General features: G+C 42.8%; 1 protein-coding gene across 3 annotated transcripts in view; it reads right to left on the bottom strand.

Moving 5' to 3' along the window:
• Positions 1 to 1,826: 1,826 nt before the first annotated feature.
• PDE7B (phosphodiesterase 7B) overlaps positions 1,827 to 23,058 on the bottom strand; it is a 295,823-nt gene continuing 274,591 nt past the window's right edge. For all 3 annotated transcript variants that reach the window (XM_004422351.3, XM_087444159.1, XM_014781254.2), the window contains 5 exons: positions 18,852 to 18,943; positions 13,164 to 13,308; positions 11,194 to 11,290; positions 6,470 to 6,550; positions 1,827 to 2,628 (listed from right to left, as the gene is read on the bottom strand). In XM_004422351.3, coding sequence (XP_004422408.2) covers positions 2,393 to 2,628; positions 6,470 to 6,550; positions 11,194 to 11,290; positions 13,164 to 13,308; positions 18,852 to 18,943 — 651 coding nt within the window. In that variant the 3' untranslated portion in view covers positions 1,827 to 2,392. The remainder of the gene's footprint in view (positions 2,629 to 6,469; positions 6,551 to 11,193; positions 11,291 to 13,163; positions 13,309 to 18,851; positions 18,944 to 23,058) is intronic.

Raw genomic sequence — 23,058 nt, 5'->3', positions numbered from 1 at the left:
CTGTCCGTGGTTTGGTCTCATGTACATTAAAAACAGACAGCTCCAAAGCCGTGTCTGCATCACCAAACCAAAATAAGGGAGATTTGGAAGCAGGAATACATTCAACATATTCTTTTGGGGCCTCACCGAGCGTAGAGCTTCAGAGTGTTAAAGAAATAAAGATTCATGTGTCAGTTCATAGTTGTTACAGAAAAACAAGAACGAAGTTAGTGCTAAGTTTTTACAACTTCCCTTCTTACCCACATCAACGATTTCGAATTATTGTCCATCCATTTCATGAGGTTTTCACACTTTCTTTAGTACCATCTGACAATGTCTCCTACTTTAATGAAAATATAACCAACTTTCCAAAATTTCCCCTAAACCCTGACTCTGCAAGCCTCAGTCTCTCTACAGGAACTTATTACAATCCTGTCAAGTTTCAAACATTCCATTTGTATGTTAGGAGAAAAAAAACAGGTGCACTTAGGAAGTGAGAGTTAGCTGCCGTTCCCTCAGCTTGCAGACCAGCTCGGCAGTGCCAGAAACGATCATAGTATCATTCTCCCGCTACCATATTGTTTAAGGTAAAAAGAAAGGGCATTGCCAATTTTCATCTAACATTAGTTATGCTAGAACTTCTAAAGAAAAGGTTGAATGCACAGAGTTTAGCCGACTGGAGCATGCTGTAACAAACTGATTTTATGGCCAAGTGTCTGCAGAAATAACGACAACAAAATTCCAAGTTGACTCTGGAGCCATAATTGACCACAACGACCTGCCAGGAAGGCCAATTCTGTCAGAAAACTGAAATATCTTCTTCACTTAAATAATGTTAACTTCAGCTAAACACTTGGGTAGTTGTTCACATGAAATTAAGGAAAAAGAAAAATCCAGTTACTATTAACACCAAAGAAATGCACGCCAACCATAAGCCAAAGGTGCTTTGGTACTGTAGCCATAGCAGACGGAAGTGGGGTAGGGGTACAGGAAGCTCCCTGACGGTTAGATGACACGGTCACAGAAGGTTTGTGAGACCTGCTACGTCTCCTGCGAGGTTGACACACTGCCACGTTGGATGACAAGAGTCACACAAACACGAGCTTATCAGCTGACTCGTCAGAACCGTGTGCAACGTCGCTGTGTTGAAAAGGGAGTTCCAGCTGGCTGCAGGGTCTCATTAGTCTGAGGAAACGCTGCTTGGTGCCATAGGTTAAACACTATGGTCTCAAGCGGAATGCATGTGAAGTTTCCAAAATATTTCCTCAAAGAAAGACTTTATTCAGTTTTGGTTTGTGACCTTAGCTGGAAAGCAGAAAGATGGACATGGGAAGGCAGCTCAGAAGGACAATCTGTGAGGATTTAAAGTTGGGCAGCTTTCAGAAGATGAAAGATGTTTAAAGTTAAGGCCTTTATCTGCAAACAATCGTATATTAATAAACTCTATACCATATTTACAGATGCATTCTCTTGTATTAAAACTAACAGTATCTGTTCACAGTGCCATTGTTGATACAGGTAGCGATCCCACAATACTCACGTATTTCGGCACGGGACTCAGTAGCGCCTGGTATTTACAGAAAATGTACATGTGTGAATAGAAACATGTCACTGAATCTGAGTTATTGGTAAAAGACAGATTGGCTAACGGTGCAAAGGAATGGACTGTACAGCACCTTCCCTCGGATCGGGTGGGAAACGGGGTTTCTGGAACTGAGAAGATGCCAGAGCTCTGCCCCAAAGTGGCATAAAGTCAGTAACAAAACAATGAACCCCCTGTTCAGGTTTGGGTACACCGAGTAACCTTAGTCCAGAGTTTTAGATCCATTGTCTAGTGCATACAATAGAAAAGTTAAAAAGATTTATTATTTTTTTTAATAATAATTATTATTAAAATAGAAGGTACTTTCTCTCACACTCTCATTGTGCTCTTGCACTTAAGACCAATATCCTTGGAGTTCCAAATATGCTGGTGTTTTCGTCACGCAGATCAGCAGTCAGACGGCAGACGCTAGGACGATCTGGCCTGAGGGCTGCTGCCCGTCCCGCGGTGACCCGGTGTGACCCAGGCCGTGGGGGACACGGCAGCAGCACCCCTCTCCTACTCCCTGATCTCCTCCTGGTGGGGCGAGCCTGCCCCTGGGGTCAGCTCCCACGTCACTGGATGGACTTGCTCAATCGGCAGCTAATGCTGAGGTGGCGACTGAGGTGGCGAATGGCTTCTGTACACTTGGACAAAGGAGGGAGGCAGGTAGGTATGAGGAGGGCGGCATTCCAAAGGGCCCAGGAGGAGACCCAGAGAGTGGCTGGGTTCATGGCAAGAACCCCTCAGGGCTTCTCCCCTCCCAGGGGGCCTCTGCTCGAGGAGGTTCCCAGTCTCAGTGTGCAGAGCCGGGGGCAGGCCTGGCTGGCACTAGGGGGTGTCACCTGTGGTCACAGTCTGCTCCTCCTTCTCAGTCCCTTGGCCTGCGAGGTCCGGGCTGCCCCCGCCCCCCCCACCGCCGCTGCCTCTGTGCGGCTTGGGCAACAGGCTCTTCCACTGGGCTTTGTTGTGTGCAAGATGGCCGAGCATGTTCTCCGACAGGGCGCTGTGTCCGGTGAAGCGGGCCCACTCCCGGAAGAGTGGCTCCACGATGTAGGTCATGAAACCTAGAACAGGAAGGCCAAACTCATCACCGCAAGGATGGTAAAAACCACTGCTCCTCCCCACACACGGCTGGGGCCACCACGCACTCGGCCTGGGGACATGAAGGCAAACAAGATGGGGTCCCCACCCTCAGCTTGGGAGCGTAAGATATGTCACCTTGGTCTTAGCATTTAACCTCACTGTGCCTCAGTTTCCTCCTTTTCAAACAGGAGCTAAGAAGAGTACCAAATCCACAGGGTTGTTAGGACAATGAAATGACTTAACCCACGTAGCACGCTTAGGAAGCTCCTGACACATAAGAAACAATAAACATTGCCCGTTATTCTTTGAGGAGGGAGAAAGACATATAAACAAAAAAGTAAAAAAACAGTCGGTGCTAGAATGAAGGAGGGTGGGTGGGGGAGGGGGAAGGGCAAATGACATCAGGGAGGGGTGTGTCACTGACTCAGACCCTCTGAAGGGTTCCTACATTGACCCCATAGGATATTCTCTCAGGATTTTCGTTCCATAGTTTTGTCTTACTTCCTGTTATGTTAGATAGCTAAGTGTAGGTAAATAAAAGTTCCTTGATCTTCAATATGGATTTTTACCTGCATGAAAGTCTGCTTTAATGACTGGATGAGATTATTGATATTAGACTACTTTGTTTGCATGTCTGTTCTCGCCATTATTTTAGACTTCTTGCTTTCTAAGCATGTTTCACTGTTAATATGCTTTCTGTATTAAACATGATTTGTTAAAGCAAAGATAACTTTGGGTCTAGGCTGGAATTATTGGAATCACCACAAACTTGGACATACTTGGGTTTATTGTATTTCCTTGAAATGTAGGTGTGGGGAGAAAAGGCAAGTGCTTTTCAATGTAAGAAACTCTTCCAGCAACTACCCTGTATGTTTACAGGTGTGTGCCATATGAGGCTTGATGTGATTGTCCTTTATTGGACAGACAGCAGATACCTGACCTTTGAGGACCCTCTAGAGATGGGCAAAGGACGCAGCAAAGCAAGACGTTATTGCACATTTCTGCGTTACGTCATCTTATGTGAACATGATTTAAATATTATAAGATCACTTTATGTAACCTGAACCTGAGGAAGAAAGTTAAGCCAGCGACTTTATGTCTACATTTCGATGAGGTTATACGTGGAGTCAGCAAGTAAGGATTTCATTCTTGAATTTTCTTCACCTCCTTCACAATCTCCATATCTAATTTCTAATATCTTTCACCTTAAAAGAGATTAGATATCTAAAAAGGTAGTTTGCAAAATTATACTATTCTGAAGTTTAAGGTGTGAATACTTATCAAATTTACCTTGAACATAAAAAAAAATTACAAATCCAATATTTTAAAATCCAATACTTAAAAATCAACTCCTTTTCTTCCTGAAGTGACTCTGGAATTGCACCTCCACATTTCTGCTGGTCAGATGTAAAGACCTCTTAGAGTAGACAGGAAAGCCATTTTAAAGTCTGAATAGACACGCTGAAGCTATTTCAAGCGAAGGACAGCTTCTGTACAATTAGTTTGGGAACCTGTCCCACTGGTGCCATCGAGTTGTGCCAACCTCTCTCTGCCCCTTGAGGATGGACTGACTCAACCCGGATATTGTCGTTCTGGAGGGGTGGGGTGGGGTGGGGCCAAATGGTGGCCTCGGAGCAAACAGGGTTGAATGAAAGCCACTCTCTCCTCATCCTTCTGTCGATTTCACCAATTAGATATCATTTGATTTATATCTTCTTCTTTAAAATGAGGAGTTTGATGGTGAGAGGGAGGGACGGGGGCAGGGGAGATAGTAAGTCCCCGTTCCACTTGGGTAAATATGAATCACCAGACAGAAAACCAGGTCTAAACCAGAGACGGCACTCAGGCATTCTCCCCATGGACTGGGACAGGAAAAAGAGGGAGGATGCTTTCAGTCCCAGGGGAGTCAGGACAGAGGAAATAGCTGCATTACTTAGGAACCCCCCGGAAAAATCCTTGTCCAGGAAGCTAAAGCTGCAGCTCCCATTAGATTCCATTTAACTATTCAGATTTTTCCAATTTTAATTGTAAAAACAACGTAACAATACGAGCTAGGCCTGTACACCACACCTCCAGGCCCCGAACCTGGAGCTGGGAGACGACGAGCAGAGACAGGAAAGATCTCTACACTAAGGGTTGTGTGAGAATCACCGTCACTTTCTCCTTGTTATTGGTGCACCTGTGTAGCAACCACGAGATTTTCCTATGCACGCATCCCCATCTCAGTGTAAAAACAGGTATCTATGGTAACCACATTTTCCTGAGCTGAAAATCAGGACATATGATCTGACAAAATAAGTGTGTTCTCATGACAACAACAGGACAGAAGCTCTGAAATCAGGTCTGTCTTGCAAATCCAGGTTGTGTGCTTACAACGTGAATGCTTTTCTGTGGAGGTTCACAATGTCTCTGACAGCTGGTGGGCAAATTGCATTCTAGCTGGAGCTTAACACGCTGGTTCCCGGAGTCAGGATTTTGGTCAGAGTCTATTCCCTTCATATCACCTCTGCAGAGCCTCCTGATCCTGATCCAGAGAGGCCGAGGCAGCATTTCTGTTATATTGCTCCCCTCCCCCACCCCCCAGCAATTCTGTAGCTTCATCTGCTCTGGATTCTTCCTGGGTCCTATTTTTTATAACACCTCCCCCTCTTCCCTTTTTCAGGTGGAGGAATCAGTTTAATTGTAAAAACAACATAACAATATTAAAGACAATTTGGAAAAAAATGGACAACCCATAATCTCATAATTCCAACGTACCTATTTTAATATGTCTATATTCCACTCAAATCTTTGTAGCTAGATTAATTTTGTCCGTTTTTCCTCAGGATGACTTTATGACTCTTTTGTGGATTAGGTTTGACCCTTGGTGATTGTAAGCATATCATTCTAACTTGCTCTGATTTCCTTAATTTTCGGCTGACCTTTTTGGGGGCCCCCTTCCCCCCCGGCCTTGCGGAGGTCTTCAGCACTGTGAACGCATTAAGCTGCCTGAGGTCTGTGGGAACTGATGAGAAACGTGAACTGGGGCATGTCAGGGCCATAGCTTAGTAAGTAAGTAAGTAAGAGGTGAAGTTCTGTGTTTGGTTTTAATTGGAGGGAACTGCAAGGAAAAAAAAGACTTGCTTTAAATCTAGATGGAAATGGTAGAGTGTTTTAAGGAGCAATAGAAGTTCTTCCCGCACCAGAAATATTCCCCCACTAAAGTGCCTAAAATTTCCACAGTATGATGTGCTTAACGATCTTAGGCATGACTTCACTAAAGCGATAATTACTTCATACGCCTTTAGCAGTTTACTGCATGGACGCTTGAGAGTGTGGTCCCGAGAGAATGAGAACTAGGGGCACGGGGGCCCAGGCCACAAGGCCCAGCACGGCTGGTGGGCACGGCCCGGGGTCTGAGCCCTTGGGATTGTGTGTTGGGCATGAAGGGTAGTGACCCACACTGGAAGGATCCTAAAGGCAGATTCTGCCGACTTCCCACCCTTCAGTCCCAAAGAATGTGAGCTAACTCGCTCTTCAGCAGTGAATAGTTGATTCTTATGATTTCCCTTCTCTCTACCTGGTTTGATTCCATTCTGAACTATGAAGTTAATACAGGTTAGTTAAGGGTCTGAAACAAAGCCTTTGCCCTATTTGTCACAGTTTCTCAGTGGTAATTACCTAGTGGATTAGTCATGATCAGAGTGTTTATCTGGACTCAGCCATTCACAGGGGCATTGACTAAACGTCCAGTTTGGATCTTTTAAAAGCTGTGTGTGTGTAGCTGTGTGTGGCAGAGGTGCCAAAACTATTCATTTAAAATTAAAATCGAATTCAACTCACCAATTTGTATACTAGGGATTGAATCTTTCTGTTGATTACAGAGAGGACTGATTTCCAGTTCAAATTTCTGTTCAAGGTCACCTAAGAAGAAAGGAGAAACACACTGGTCATCTGGAACTTATAAAAATACATGTTGAAAGTTTTAACGACCTGGTTCGAAGAAGCTGTGCTGGGAATTACTGCCCCTGCCTTGTTATCATTGGGAATCTTTTGGCACCGACTTGCTCTAGTAGCTTCCATGAAAATTCAAAGCATCAGAGTGTCAACTTTACAATAGGTTCCTTGTAAATAGGTGTGCACTGGGACTAGGATGAAGTTTTGAAGAAAATCTATAAAAACAAGAGCTCAGCTAATGGGCAACTTCCTAACATGAAATGGAGGTTCTGGCTTTAAGTTATAGGTTAAGAAAACAGATTTTATGCTTTTCTGGTCCTTTCACTCTGCTGGACCCTAGTCTGGTTTCACCTGAACCACCAGGGATAATAGGTTGGGTAGGAAATGGAGAAAGGGACGAGAAGATCCCATCTGAGAGCATCTCAGGCTGTGGCTGCACAATTAGTCAGAAATGAGGGTCTGCTGTCCTTCATTCTGTTGCCTTAGAATTTTACCTAATGTAATGGAAGGTTAAAAAAAGCATAGAGGTCAGGGGCTGGCCCTGTGGTGTAGTGGTTAAGTTTGTGCGCTCCATTTCAGCAGCCTGGAGTTTGTGGGTTTGGATCCTGGGTGTGGACCTACACACTGCTCGTCAAGCCATGCTGTGGTGGCGTCCCACATACAAAATAGAGGAAGACTGGCACAGATGTTAGCTCAGGGCCAATCTTCCTCAAGCAAAAAGAGGAAGATTGGCAACAGATCTTAGCTCAGGGTCAATCTCTACCCACCCTGCCAAAAAAAGTATAGAGGTCAGAATGACATATATATCTTTTTTGGTGAGGAAGATTAGCAAAGCTTTACCAAAATACTGTATCAATTCTACCTGAGGGCAAAAAATTTTGGATAATTTTTGTGTTGGGGAAAAACAATCTGGCTAATCAGCAGAGAAGCTGGTCCCCAGAGACATTAGCTGGGTTCACAGTTGTGCATGCATTCCTCTAAACTAGAGGAGATACAAATACAACATTTACATCGTGCTTACTGTGTGCAGGCAGTGTTCTAAGCATTTTACCTACGTTAATTAATCTAACCCTCATAACAGCTTCACTACAATCCTCAGATGAGAGAATTGAGATGAAGAGGAGGGAAGTATGTTGACCCAAGATCACACTGCTAGTAGAGCAGGGAGCCTGCCTTCCAACCTAGGAAGTCTGCTCTGGAGTGTCTATAGTGAGAACCTTGGGGCCGTCACATTTCCGTAATTTTCTCTAAGACTGTAGCCACAGCTCCCATGGTGCCCTGGTGATTCTCAAGACTGATGGGAGGAAATCACTCCAGCTTCACCTGAGGAGTACAGGGAAGCTGGATGATAATCATGTTCTGAGGGCAGGGCATAACGCCATTTAATACTAAAATGAATTCTCCTACAGCTGGCTCTACTCCTCACCTCCACAGTTCTGTTACAGTCATCTTTCCAGTCATGCTTGATGCTTTGGAAGAGTCGTCTTTGATTTCTCCCTTCCCCTCTCCCTCCATATCAAATCCTGCTTATTGCTCTCTTGAAATACCTTTTTTCCCCACTTTCACTCTGCCTGACTCTAGTCTGGTTTCTTAATAACTCATTCTTAGTTTTTGCTTCTTAGCTAGTTTTCTTCAGTATTTCTTTCACTTCAATTTTGTATGTTGCCCTAATTGCATCTTCTAAGATGACTCCCATTGTCATGTTCTCTGCTATAGCCTGGTGTACAGGGGCCTCCACAAACCCTCTTATCCTAACCTTCTCGGGGACCAAGATGGTCTCAAGGCAGGGCCGTGGTCCCCACCTCAGTGCCTCTGTCCATTTCCATTCCTGTCTAGACCAGCGGTGTCCAACAGGACCGTCTGCAGTGATGGAAATGTTCTCTGCACTGTCCACTATAGCAGCCCCTTGAAATATGATCAGGAAAACTGAGGAACTAAATTTAAGATTTAATTTAATTAAATAAATTTAAATTTAACTAGCCGCAGTGTCTTGTAGCTGTCCTACTGGAAACTGCGCGTCCTCCAGTGCCAGCTCGGATTCTACCTTCCTCAGCACTAGATCTTCTCCTACGACCTCCAGCTGGAGTGGCCTTCCAATTAGATGATTCCTTCATTCACTTAGTCAACATATATTTATAAAGCACTGTACATTGCAGACACTTTGTTAATCAACGTAGAGAATACAAGGAGGAAAACTGCTCAGTTTCCCTCCTCTAGGAACTTTACTGATTAGCATTTTAAAGTTATGAAACATTAACTATACTTCTCTGTATCCTTCATGACATCCCCAATGGGGCTTTGGACACAGGAAAATCACAGTTCTGCTGAGGATTAGACAAAGCTGGAAGCAGACGTTCAATAAAAACTCTGGGAACTTTGGTTGATTGAGAAGATACCAAACTGTAGTTACAATAGGACAGAAATTCTACTTCCTTAAGGCATTGAGGGGAGGGGAGTGAATGATGTTTAGAATCCTAACCTCTGTTCTGAGAATTTAACACTGTTTTCCTAATTCATAGGATCCCATCTTCCTTTTCCCCTGTGTTCTTAACCGTGACTTTAGGGGTTTTCCTTTGCTCAATATCACAAATCATTAAAGATATTGTGGCTGGGACTATTAGCAGTCTGTGGAAGACCAAATCCTAAACTGAAACCCAGAATAAGATTAATCAAAATCATACAAAAGTCATGCTTATAGAATTTTTGAAAAAATTAATTCAATATGGAGGACAGGCAGTTTGGATGCACAGAGAGTCTGATCTTCTCCTCTTAAATGGGCCGAACGTCTGCTAGACTGTAATGCTACTAAATAAAAAGGACCTGACACGAACTCTCTATTCTCCTTCCTCTGCCAGGAGACATGCCAGAGCAAAGTGCATGGAAGCTTACCTTTAGTGATCCGAGTCACAAATGTTCTAGATTGTTCCAGCTTACAGTACTGCACATGTGTATATTATTAGGACAACAACCAGTTTTCACAAAGAGGTACTGATGTACCTTTCTTGGTTGATCCCATTTCCTCCAATTAGTTAACTTTAACTCACCAACCCTGTGGGCCTCATGATCCGCCCAGGTGACATGGTCCCTGCCCCAAGTAGCTCGTAATCTAGATGAGGTGCAAGATAAGCACATGAAAGTGTTAAACTGAAGTCTGTGCCAACAGCAGAACGTGGCTGAGTCGAAACCAAGAGGGACAGAGTAGGGTCTTCTCTGTGTCCGTGGTTTACTTTCTCAGGATGGAGATCCTGGCCCTGCTCTCACTGTGCTGGGTCAATCTTTTCTCTGTCACACAGTACAGTATTTTTTTTTTTTTTTTAAGATTTTATTTATTTATTTTTCCCTCCAAAGCCCCAGTAGATAGTTGTGTGCCATAGCTGCACATCCCTCCAGCTGCTGTATGTGGGACGCGGCCTCAGCATGGCCGGAGTAGCAGCGCGTCGGTGCGAGCCCGGGATCCGAACCCGGGTCGCCAGCAGCGGAGCGCGCTCACCCAACCACCAAGCCACGGGGCCGGCCCCACACAGTACAGTATTTATCTCATCTAATCTAAAACCTCCCTGCTCCAGTTTCATCATAGTTCATTTCGCATTTTCCTTGGTGGAGATTCTACATCATGGGCAACTGGGACTGATCTCTTGATCTCTAACCACTCACTCTCTCTTGAAGGGAGATCGCAGGGCTGTGGGAGCCACACCAGCTCCTTTACCGCGAGGGAAAGAGATGGTGAGCAGAGCCTTCCGGCCCCACATGAACCCACTCATTCTGCTTTGTCTCCTGTCTCTGGGACCATCTCGATGTCACTGCCACATCTTTCCATGGAGGCCTCTCCCAAAGGCTCACTGTTGCTGTGCGACCTCCCCACGGAGCTGGTATGTGAGACACTTCAGGCCTTATTTGTTCTCAGCCTCTCAAACCTGATCCTGTGGCTAACGTCGGGGCACTGTTGTGCCTGAGCCAACATCCTGAGCCCCGAAACCCGGCTGAAGAGGCAAGGATGCGTGTGAAGGCTGGCATCCCTCCCCGCGTCAGGCTCTTGCTGCTGAGTCGTTGCCTTATTTCCAAACGAGGTTGATCTCTTAAAAATTACACACTACCTTGGGGCCATGGGTCTTTTCACTGTATATATTTGAGAAGGTGAACTCAATTTTTGGCTAGCTGTGCTCTATTTCATTATTAACTTTATTTAAGAAAGCGAGGGGAAGGGAGGAGTCTACATCCTTCTGTCAAGAGTGGAAAACATCGACCCCAAACGGCATTTAGCCTTGAGGCTGCGCTCACCTCATTAAAATGAAGGTCAGTGTAAAGAACCAAACTGTCCCTCACATTCTTATATCCACAGAGGAAAGCCATTAAAAAAAATGCATATATTCCACTTTTGCTCATTTTTATTGCACCTCATGACTACCTATTTCTGTGTAAGTCAATGCTATTACTTTTTAAATTATTTCCAGAAAAGTGTTGGTGGTTTGCAAGAGAGTTAAAGAGGAAGGTAAGGACAATGAGAGTCGAGGAAAGAACAAACGTCATGATAGATTAGCCATCTCCTGCTTTATTAGGATAAACACCCGAGAGGAGAGGGGCCCTGGAAACGCCGCCGTCGCATCACTAACCTTGCCTGTAGAATTCCTCACAGACTCTTTCGCTCCACTGCTTGCTCATCTCCCAGACTCGACACGGATTGCAGATGTCAGCACACTTCAAGGCAATCTGAGAAACGACAGGGCAGGAGAGGTGGTCAGCAGCGGACAGCACCCCAGGCCCAGGGCGCTGGGACCCGCCAGCCCGCCTCATGCTGCCAGGCCCGCATTTACAGAGGGCCTCTTCAGGAAACAGCACTTATTCACCACCACACAAAACCTTCATTCAGAACTCACTTTATAGCAGGGAGAGGGAGAGAAGAGTCACCGTCCAAGGACACGGAGCTTCCTGGAGGAGACTTGGGGTGGGCAGGCCAAGGAAAGCCGCGGCCTGGCTCCTGCTGCTGCCCCGCCCCTCGTGGGGCCCCAGCCAGGCTCAGATGAGATCATTTGGACTGATTCCCACAGCGGCCACACTGACCGACCCCACACATCGCTTAAATGCTGTGTGTTGTGTTTACGTGCCCGTGTCAGAGTGTAAGCAAGCTCCGGGTGCCAGCCCGGGAGCTCCGTTGTGTCAAACCGAGGAGTGTGTTCGCAGAGCTAAATCCAAGCTTGCCTCACACTGCTCTGGGTCTGGGATGCCGGCCTTTGTCAGCAGTGCTGACCGTAGGAGGTTGAGCTCGAATTCCCAGAAAAGTAGATGCTCTGCCCTAACCACCAGCTGCCAAGAGGCGGCTGCCGGGTGGGCCCCTAGCGGTGGGCCCTGCGCACCAGCAGGGTCTGTCTGCGTTGACCCAGTTCTTGGGTCAGAGAGATGCTAACAGAGCTGGGGGCTGGGAGAGCCTGGACCCTACTCAGGGGCAAATTTGGTTGTTGATTTCCAGGTGAATGGGGGCATGGGTACATGTTGGAGTCAGTCGGGGGCAGAAGTCCCCTCCAGGTTCTGCCTTGTAGGGGTTCATCTGTGTCTGCAAGCTCTGCTTTTGAAATGCAAGTATTCAGGCCAATCTTTCAGCTACTCAGGACTTGGTTTGCGTCGCTAAAATCAGATACCGGGCTAATCTTTGTGGCACTCAGGGACTAGAAGTCTAGTTTGGGAAGAAAGAGGAAGGAGAGAGAGTTCTAGGCCTGGAAGGGGGGTATTTCCTTGGAAGGATGGAGCACTTTGGACACTACAGAGAGCAAAAAAGACTGTACAGTTCAGTCTCCCGTGCACAGCTCTATCTCCCCGGTTAGAGTTGGTCTATCCTGATGAGTCCAGGGTCCATCCTTTCAGTCTTTTTCACCAAAAGGAAAGAAGGAAGACAGGAGAAAATGGAAGATCAAGGAAAAAACTCTGGTTTGGATACTAGGTCAGATTTCTACTTCCAAGGTCCACTCCTCTTGTTCTCATGTCACACATGGCTTCTCGCCATGGAATAAAGCAGAAAGGGTTGGGCTTGATACGATTCCATTAAACTTAAAATAATTTATTTATTGGTGCCTAAAAATGGGAAGACTAGGTAAACATGTTTGAGCCTCAGATAAAAATGAGCTTAAGCAGTAAAAGGAAGTAAAGCAGGGTTTGATTAAATAGGTTTTAGGTAAAGAAAGGCTACTTGTTTTTCAACTTTTGTTTGTACTATAGTTAACATGGTATACTTTTGTGTTATAGAAACATCTTTCTAAATCGCACAGGTACCACAGTGGTCACTTTTACATCAAGCCACAAAGTGGGGTAGATCCTTGCCATCTGCCACTGCCCAGCAGGGCCACTCTGTGGTGAAGCAGTTACCAAACAAGGAAAAGGAGATGTTATCAACTCACTGACGTGAAACTCGGATTTTGTTTGCTTGGAAACCACTTAAAAATTTCATGTGTCTCAAAGCTTTTCATAAAGTAGGTCACTGCTCTAACTTACACCGTGGCAGACGCTCCTTCTCAAAAGTGCTAAAACTATTGATCGTGTCCCTCAGTGTCTTCACCCAGCAAGGACAATGGCTTTTGCTGTTGCTGTTTACCTGGAGCATAAAGTGCCTGTCGTGTCCATCCTCCAGTCTTAAATCTTTATCGTGGAGGTGAGTTCTCAGTCGGGTCAGAAACTCGTTCTGCCTGTTGATGTCTGTTGCCAAGATCAGGGAGCCCAGCTGCTGTTCGATATCCTGTCTGCATCCACAAGAACGAAAGAGAACACAAACACAAAGCAAATCCCTTGGAGAGGGGTGATTGATTCTGTCACCCTCAGGTGGCTGGAGTCACATTTCTGCCCTTGATTCTGTTTATTACACAGAGTCCCTCACAGCCCAAGAGGGATTTTCTCGCCCACCATCACTCCCGTCCGTGGACAGGAGGTTTGCCAAAACAGCAGAGAGTGATTGAAACCTTGGGCGAACAAAGTGGTGGGAGTTTATACATTCCCATGGTTCCAATGGGTGGCAAAATTGAAAGCCAACTAGAAAGGTATGCTTTAAGGAGGACACAGAATGACTCACAGACTCATGGGTTGTGCTTTAAGAAAGTTCAAACCAGCTCAAACATTATGATTTGCACAGGGAGAGAAAAGGACAGAATAATAGTAATAACAATGAAGACACTATCGTGACTGATACTGTGGAATGGAAAGATCCATCAGTGGAACAAAGCAAACAGGCCGGAAAGGGATATTGGAACTTAAAAAAGAATAATAGTTGATTAAGGCACCACTAAAAACCAGTGGGCAAGCAATATATTAGTCAACAAATGGTAGAGGGAAAATGGGGTATTTTGGAAAAATAAAGCAAATTAGAGTTTTATCTGACATATAGAAATTCATCAATGGAAGGAAAATTCATAATTATTTCTAAAATTCACCTTTAGCAGTGAAATGTACTTAAGTAGAGTGCGTAGAGCGTACATATACAGTTTAATGAATAAATATAAAATAAACATCTTATAATCCCCACCCAGGTGAGGAACATTGCCTGTCAATACCCCAGAAGGCCCCATTGTGTCTCTCGTCACATCCCTCTTCTCCCAACCCCTAAGTAATCACTCTCTTGATCTTTGTTTCAATAATTTCCTTGCTACTTATAATAATTTTATCACCTATGTGTGGAGGTTTAGATAATATAGTTTAATTTTAACTGCTCTTGAACTTCAGGTTACATGGTAAGTATTTGTTTATGGTTTGCTTCTTTAGCTTAACATTATATTTTTGAAAGTCATCCATGTTGATGTGTGAGCTGTAGTTCATCCATTTTCATTATTATATCATATCCCATTGTAGGAATATACTGCAACGTAGTTATCCACTCTGCTTGTAACGGTTACTTGAATTGTTTCTAGTTTTTGACTACTATGAAAAAATGCCACTGTAAACACTCTTATGTACAGTTACATGTGTGCAAAGTTTCTCTAGGGTCTATATCCAGGAATAAAATTATTAGATCACAAAGTATGTTCATCTTCAATTTCCTAGATATTGTCAATTATTTCCAAAACAATTGTATAAATTTATACTCTAAGCAGTAACAGATGAAATTCTCATTGCTTTACATTCTTACTTTTTATATTTTTTGCCCACCTGAGGGGTATGTCATGCAACTCATTGTGGTTTTAATATGAATTTCCTTGAGTACTAATGAGATTGGACATATTTTCGTGTATTTATTGGCCATTTGTAGTTCCTCTTTTGTGAAGTTTCTTTTTTTTAAAAAAAAATATTTAGTATTCTCTTTTCTTTTTTGGGAAGATAGGCCCTGTGCTAACATCTGTTGCCAATCTTCCTCTTTTTCTTTTTTCTCCCCAAAGCCCCAGCAGGTAGTTGTGTAGCCTAATTGTAGAGTTCTAGCTCCTCTGTATGGGACGCCACCTCAGCATGGCTTGATGAGCAGCAAGTCCACGCCCAGGATCCGAACCAGCAAACCCTGGGCCTCTGAAGTGGAACACCTGAACTTAACCACTATGCCACTGGGCTGGCCCCGTAAAGTTTCTATTCTAGTGTTTATCTATTATTTTATTGGGTCATCTCTCTTTTGCTTATTAATTCTAAGAGTTTTTATATATTTTCAATAATAGACCTTTGTCAGTTATGTGTTGCAAATATCTTCTACTCTGTGGCCTGTCTTTCCACTTTCTTTATGTCTTTTGATGAAAGGAAGTCTTAATTTTTAATATAGCTTAATCTATAAATCTTTTTATTTGTGGTGAATTTTTTTCATCTAAGAAATCCTTCCCACCTCTGATGAAAATATTCCCCTACATTATATTCTAAAAGCTGTATAGTTTCACCATTTGCATTTTGGTTTCTAAGCCATATATAAATTTAATCCACTTTTGAACATTAGAAATAATCACAGAAAATAGGCAATTCACAAAAGAAATACAAAATGCCTCTAAAATATGAAATGATATTAAATAATCTTAGTATAACAAAAAGCAAATTAGGGCCGGCCCTGTGGCTTGGTGGTTAAGTGCGCGCGCTGCGATGCTGGTGGCCCGGGTTCGGATCCCGGGTACGCATCGAGGCACCACTTCTCCGTTCATCCTGAGGCCGAGTCCCACATACAGCAACTAGAAGGATGTGCAGCTACGACACACAACTATCCACTGGGGCTTTGGGGGGAAAAATAAAATAAATAAAATCTTAAAAACAAACAAACAAAAAAAACAAAAAGCAAATTAAAATAGCTGGGTGATACTATTTCCTCATTTTTATTGGCAAAGATTAAAAGTAACCACTAAATAATTTGCTAAATTAATTAATGATTGTGATACCTAATGCTGTTGATGGTATGGGGAAATTGTCCCCCTTAATCTCTGTTAGTGAGAGTGTAAATTAGTGTGATGCTTCTGGAGGGTGATTTAGGAATTAACATTAAAAGCATTTAATGAATATAAATAATTTGACCAACAGTTCATCTACAAATTTATATGAACATGTTAGTAAAGATGTAATTAGTAAAGATATATGTTATAAGGATGTTTATCCTATTGTTTATGATAATGAAACATTTTGGGGAGGAAAAAATCACGAGAATTCATAAATAGGAGATTGCTTAAATAAATCATGTTTCATGCACACTTGCAATTATTAAATATGATAACGTTTAGCTGTATTTATTGACATGGAAAAATATCATGTTTTATTGCTATATTAAAAAGTAGGATACAAAATATGAAAGGCCTGATCTTTATGGTCATAGCAAAGAATTTGGAAAGATATAAAGTGGGATTATGGATGATTTTCACTTTCTTTTTTATAATCCTCAATATTATATAAATTCTTTAAAAATATGTATATTAAATTTATAACCAGAAAATATAACTATTTTAAGTTAGGTGAAATGTTTCATGAATCAAATTAAAAGGCAAACTAAAAATTTCAAATAATATTTACAACATAAAACAAATGGTTGCTGTAATTAAAATACAAAGGCTTCTTACAAGTGAATAACAACATTGATAGGAAAAGACCAAACACAAAAATATGTTCCTTAAAGAAATAACAATGGCCAGTAAATATATGAAAAATTTTCAATCTCAGTTGTAATCAATGAATCTCTCTCTCTCTCTCTACATATATATGTGTATATATGTCAAATTTGCAAATATTTTAAAAAGATAATAGAGATAAAACTCCATTTTGGTGACGGTACACTGGTAGATTTTCTCATAACCCACCAATGGGAATACAGGTAGATGCAGATTTTTGGAAAAGCAATTTGATAATATACAGCAAGAACCTTAAAAATTCAAACCTTTCTGATCAATAATTTCTACCCACAAATATTTTCTGAGAAAATAGAATATCGGAGTTTGGGATAAAAGCATATTTTTAAGAATGCTTGTTAAGCATTATTTATAATGACAAAAATTGGGAAACCATCTAAATTTCAAACAATAGGCAGTAGTTAATGCATTTTGGTACAATAATGCCTTATAGCCATTAAAATAATTTTATTTTAGTAGCAGGTTAATGATATGGAAGACCTTCACAGTAAGTGAAAAATATCAAGACATAAACCATACAAAATAAGCTCCCCCATTTTGTTAAAATATGGTTGTATTGAAAAAAGAATAAAAGGAAATATATCAGCCAGTTGACATTAACTAGCCCTAGAAAGCAGCATTACCAGTGATTTTAGTTTTCAGCATACCAAGTTGAATCATATGAAAATGCTGCTGTTCTACTGTTTTGGACCCTCAAAAACAGAAATTTCATGTGGTTCAAATGAATAAATACTTTTCTAAATTTTCCTTAGTTTGTACAGTTAACCTGTCTTCCTTTAAAATCAGAACCATGATTTTAAAGCATTTACATGAGGATGGAAGGAATAATCATGATGATTATGATGATAACTTTCATTATAAAGTCCTTTCACATATATTATTGCACAACAATTATTCTTCTAGCAAAAGCACTTTATAACACTGCATCTCACAAAGACATAAAAAACATGCTGTTTGTATTTGGAATCCGTAGGGATGGGTAGGAGTATCTTAGGAATTGAGAACTAATGGAGCAACCAGCAGGATTACGGTGGGCATCACAAGGGCCGGGCTGGTCTGGTTCCTCCCTCATTTCTTCTCTCCTGTCCTCCCTCTCCTTCCTTCCTTCTCCTTCTTTCTTTCTTTAGCTGTCTCTGCTACTCACCTTCTCTTTTCTTCTTCTTCTTACTTGATTTCTTGCTCTAGTTTTTAGTTCTTTTTGCATTTAATTCTATCTTTGCAATTTATTGTTCTAGTGAAAGGCATGAGTTTTTATTCCACGCATGAGGATTGGTTTTATTTAGTTCCAAGGGGTAAAAAGTTATCAGAACTGAAGTTCCTCCTGCAATTTCCACATTCTTCTGGGTGCTAGGAAACAGCACAAGATAGGATCAGAGGGCCAGAAATAAACCTACGAGCCCAGAGCATACTGCTTGTTCTACGGAGAAACACCTTCTTGACCTTCAGTTATGTGCCCTCCAATAAGAAGGAGACAGCCTTCTATTTACATCTTCTCTCCTAGTTACCTCAGGTTCTGTGCATTTTAATTAAACAGATCAGAATTAGTGTTGGCGTTGGAAGACCCTACAGCAGCTAAGCTGGGGCCATGTGGAAAATGAGGCCATGGTCTTGGATTTAGTAGCATGCAGTCTAACTATCCGGGCTAACAAACAGGGGGCCAGGAAACTAGTATTTCCCCTCCTATTTAAAATGCAAGAGACATAGGTAAATTAACGGTGACAAAATTGCCAGGGACAATTCAATTACTTAACAAAAGACATTTTAGAAAAGAATTTTTGACTTCTACTCTTGCCAAGACTGGCAATTATAAAACACGCTTTATTGAACTCGTCTTAAATCTAACTTGAGAGCTCCTGTGTTCCTTCTTGATAAATATTTATATTTGGATCTACACCGGAGGACAATCTTGCTGACGAAAAAGACAGGACTTGGCAAAGCAGAGCGCTGATGCTGGGCTGTGAAAGCTGAGAGCTGTGTTGCCCCTCTTCCCGACGTCAGGTCACGGCCGGTCCACAGCCCTCTCAGAGCCCCAGAGAAAGCCTGGTTTCTGGGCTGCAGTAACTGACACCGAATCTCCTCTGATAGACAAGCGAGTGCAGGCAGGAGGCACAGTCGGCTGGCTCCCCGCCATTAACCTGGGGGGTCTCAAGCGTGCCCTCGAGAAACCGGCTTATCTTTAATGTGTGAACATCAGCGTGCTGCATCTCTGTGCCACTTACGTCATTTCCTTTGGCAAGTGAGCAAGAAGCCTTGATTCTCGAAGCATGCCAATTGTAGATCGCCAGTGGTGATTCTCCAGCACGGACATGTTCTGAAAAGAAACAAAATTAAAGCTACAAACGAGGGAAAAGCCGGACACTGATCTTTCACGCTGCACACAGCTCCACTGAGGCCAATATTTTCCTTCCAGCCAGTTTATACCTGATGACACAGAGGCAGACCAGAAGAGAAACACAAACTAAAGCAGCCCAGGCCTCTTCTCAAGGCCATGATGATAGTGGGAGGGCAGTAAGGCCCTGGCTGACCCTCCACTGGACGGTTGAATGAGGGTCTCTTTGCAGCATCATTCACTCCTGCCTCTGCCCCTGTTTTTGAGAGCCCGTTCAGGCAACACTCAATGTAGAAGAAAGAAAATCGGTAGCAATGGACGCCGTGGGGCTACGTGCATAACCTAAGCCAAGATTAGACTCTCGACCGAGCAGCAGGCTGCACAACCCCTGTGTGATCTACTGTACTGACCCTTGTTTCTTCAATCCCTCTGTGTCTGAAACACCTGGGCCCCTGGTGACACAGTCAGACTCCTGAGTTCCAGTCAATACAGTTTTGATTTGGTAGGTCTGTGGTGATTAACTCTTATGTACACCAAAGTTTGAGACCACTGCCGTGGAAGCAGCTCTGTCAACAACCTTCATGCCCAGCATTTTGGCATTGAGCCCATTAAGTCTGAATTTGAATCTACTATTGCCTCCTTGTTCGATTCTCTTGATGTTTCCTCCCTCCTGGGAACCTCTACTATGTCAGTCTCTCCTTTGACCTTACTATTCTCTCACATATTCTGCTTGTCTCAACATCAGCTAACCCTGTAGATAATGGATGTTTCTTATAATCCATTGTATTTGTTCTAATCAGCAAATGTTATGGCCTCACCACTGACTTCACATGTCTAGAATAGAACTCCTCAAGTCCCCAGGAAATCTTTCTTGCCGTATTTTATTATTTGTTTGTATATTCATTCTCCATTTTGTTTCAAGGCGGGTTATAAACTTAAAGAAATACAGGAAGATAACATTCATTAAAAGTGAGGGGAAATCGTGTGATTCTGCTTGTATGAGGTACCTAGAGTAGTCAAATTCATGGAGACGGAAGGATTGTGTTTGCCAAGGGAGAGGGGAATAGGGAGTTATTATTCAATGGCTACAGAGTTTCAGTTCTGCAAGATGAACAGAGTTCTGGAGATGGATGGTGGTGATGATTGCACAAAAATGAGATGTACTTAATACTGCTGAATTGTACACTTAAAAATGGTTAAGATGGTAAATTTCATATTATTATATTTTGCCACAATTAAAAAAAGTGAGAGGAAGAAGCAAGGAAAACAATATGGAGACTAAACGGAGCCAGGATAGAGACTGAAAACCGTTCCATCATTATGCCCCTACTGTGTCTTAGCCACCCATACAATGCTCAACCGTTTCAGCAAATGAGAAAAGAGAACCCCCATGAGTGACACAATCCAGGGTCCACTAGGAAAAAAGCAAGTTCAAGAAAACTGCAACTATTCTTGGTTCTAAAACCAGACAACGATTGCTCTGTAGGACTTTGTAGAACCAGTATCGTGAGTGGAGTCTTACACTGATCCTCTGTATAGGATGTTCTGTTGCTTTTCATTCCTCTCCTTGCCAGAGTCGTTATTCTTTATTCACCACTTGACAGTGTTTGAACCTGTGATGAGATTTTGTTACTTTTCTCAACTGGTCTGTTTTCTCCTTTTGGGCATGAGCCACACACAACAAAAGAGAATGTTTATTGGGAATAACATGCTAGACTAATTTGTTTTGATTGTAAAGATTTATGAGAGCAGAGAGTGATAGGTTAGTATGATGTAACAGATGTTCTATCCTACAGTGACATTTAATTCAGTCACTCATGAGTGTTCCCTCGCAAGACTAATTCGAGTAGATGTGGACACGAGTGTCCTCATGTGAGTTTTTCAAGGGGCCGGAAAACTGTAACAAGACCTAATGATAAATGACACCATGTCCCTGTTGAGTGGAACTAAAGTGTCTGGAAGGTTGCCATGAGCGTTGTTAGCTATGTCAGCCTGCCTTAACATCTTCATTAATAATCTTTCTGAAGACAGAATAAAAGGATACTTGGGAAATTGGCTGGTGAAACCATAATTGGTAATGAGCACTAGGAAATGGAAAGAAATTGAGTGGCGTGGAAGTCAGCACAGAGAAGAGACAAAAGCGCTCACGATTACAAACACCACCGTTTGAGAAGCAGGCGTTATAAAGACAGTATGTTTGGCCAGAACTGTGTTGCAAGTAGGCCACTCCAGTGTGTTCAGAGAATAAGGAGAGAAGAGCCGCACACGGAGGGGGACAACGTTCATGAAACACCTCCTTCGTGCCAGACACTCTGCACGATCTCATTTAATTCACGTAACTCTCCACTGTTTTTATCATTGACCCGTAGATAACACAATTGCAGGTTTCTCTGAGAGGCCACACGGCTAGTGGGTGCCTGAGGAAGGCCTTAAACCCACGTCTGCCAGTTGTCAAGACCTGAGCTTTGCACACGGCCCTTGCTGCCTCCCAAGGATTTCCTCTGTGCAGCCGCATCCAGGCATTCAGAAGCCTGAAATTTATAAACTGAAGAATGCCTGCAGTTATACTTAATTTTCCAAAAATCATCTGTAGTTGCTGCTTTAAAGTCTATGGTTGATTGTTTTAATTAGATGTTAGTTTCTAAACCCACAGTGGAATCTACACGTATACCTCCAAATTTGGTTTCACTGTGAAAAATCCTGTAGTTTATGTTACGAGTTGAGTAGATTGAGATTGTCTTGGAGGAGAACTTATCTTTCAGCCACTCTCAACCCTCACATCTGCTCAGTCTCTGAGACTGCTGGCTCTTCCAACATGGCATCACTCATACCCATCCCTTCCTTTCATTGAAGTGACACTATTTCAGCGCTTTCTTATCCTCCCTAATGCTCTTTCTTTCCATCCATCCCTCCTACAGCTGCCAGAATGTGACTTGTTTATTTGACAACATTTTCTATCATCTGCCTAATCACTGATTGAAATATAAACCAATATTTATTGAGCACCTGCCAATATGTCAGGTGCTATGGTGGGCTCTGGGGATTCAAAGATGGATAAGACAAAATTGCTGCCATCAGGGAGCTCACCAACTTCAGTATGATCATGCTACCTGCCTTCCCCCAAGCCCTGCTCCAAACCTCACAAAGTTCCCTGTCAGATAAATTAGACTCAACTCCTTAGCTCAGCATTCAATGCTCTCTGAAAATTTTCCCAACTATCCTTCTGTTCTCACATATTTGAGATAATTGAACACCTTTACCTCTTGCCTCCTACAAAACTCTTATAGTCCAAATAAACGATACCATATTAATAAGACTATAATTTAGTATTGACATAATTATTAAACTATTACTATATGAAAATGTCCTCTTCTTTTGCCTTCCAAGGTGGTTTATTAGCCTCAAACACCTCTTTCTCTCTGTTTACTTATCAAACTAAAACTGGTCTTTCAAAGCCCACTTCAAATACTCCATCCACGAAGCCACCTGGAGTGATTCCCGTCAGAGGTGGACTTGCTCTCCTCTGAGTCCTCGGCTCTTTCTTGGGCATTCTGCACGTCGTGAGTCCTGTTGAGGTGTGTGAGTTATCTATGACCTTCCTTTTCTGCTTACTAGATTATAAGCTACACGTGGGTAGGGAGCCTGCCTCATTCCTGTTGTATCCATTCAGCTCTGTGTCTTGCACAGAGAAAGCGCTTTCTATTAATTTGCAAAATAAGTCACTGAACAAATTACTCAATTTCATTCAACAAATATATCGAGCACTTACTGTGTTCCAGGCTCATGCTTGGAATACACCAGTGAACGAAACAGACAAGGACTAGTGGAGGCAGGGATGGGGAGAGACGGAGAATAAACAATGAACATAATAGTACTTTAACTCTGGAAAAGATTGTACAGCATCTCAGAAATTGGTAAATGCATGGAAAGCAGGAAAAGCAGAGCAGAATAGTGGGAATCGGAGAGTCTTTGAGGGTGGGGCTGGTAAGGTCATCGGGGTAAGAGGTGAGATTTGAACCGAGACTTGAAGGTGGGAAGGAGAAAGCCGTGCTGCTCTCTGGGAGAAGAGCGCTCCAGAGGAAACAGCTGGAGTCACG

The sequence above is a fragment of the Ceratotherium simum genome, chromosome 19, assembly GCF_057802395.1.
Source record: "Ceratotherium simum simum isolate JZ-2026a chromosome 19, ASM5780239v1, whole genome shotgun sequence".
In the NCBI taxonomy this organism is placed as follows: Eukaryota; Metazoa; Chordata; class Mammalia; order Perissodactyla; family Rhinocerotidae; genus Ceratotherium; species Ceratotherium simum.
This window is presented reverse-complemented; position numbering and strand designations above follow the sequence as displayed.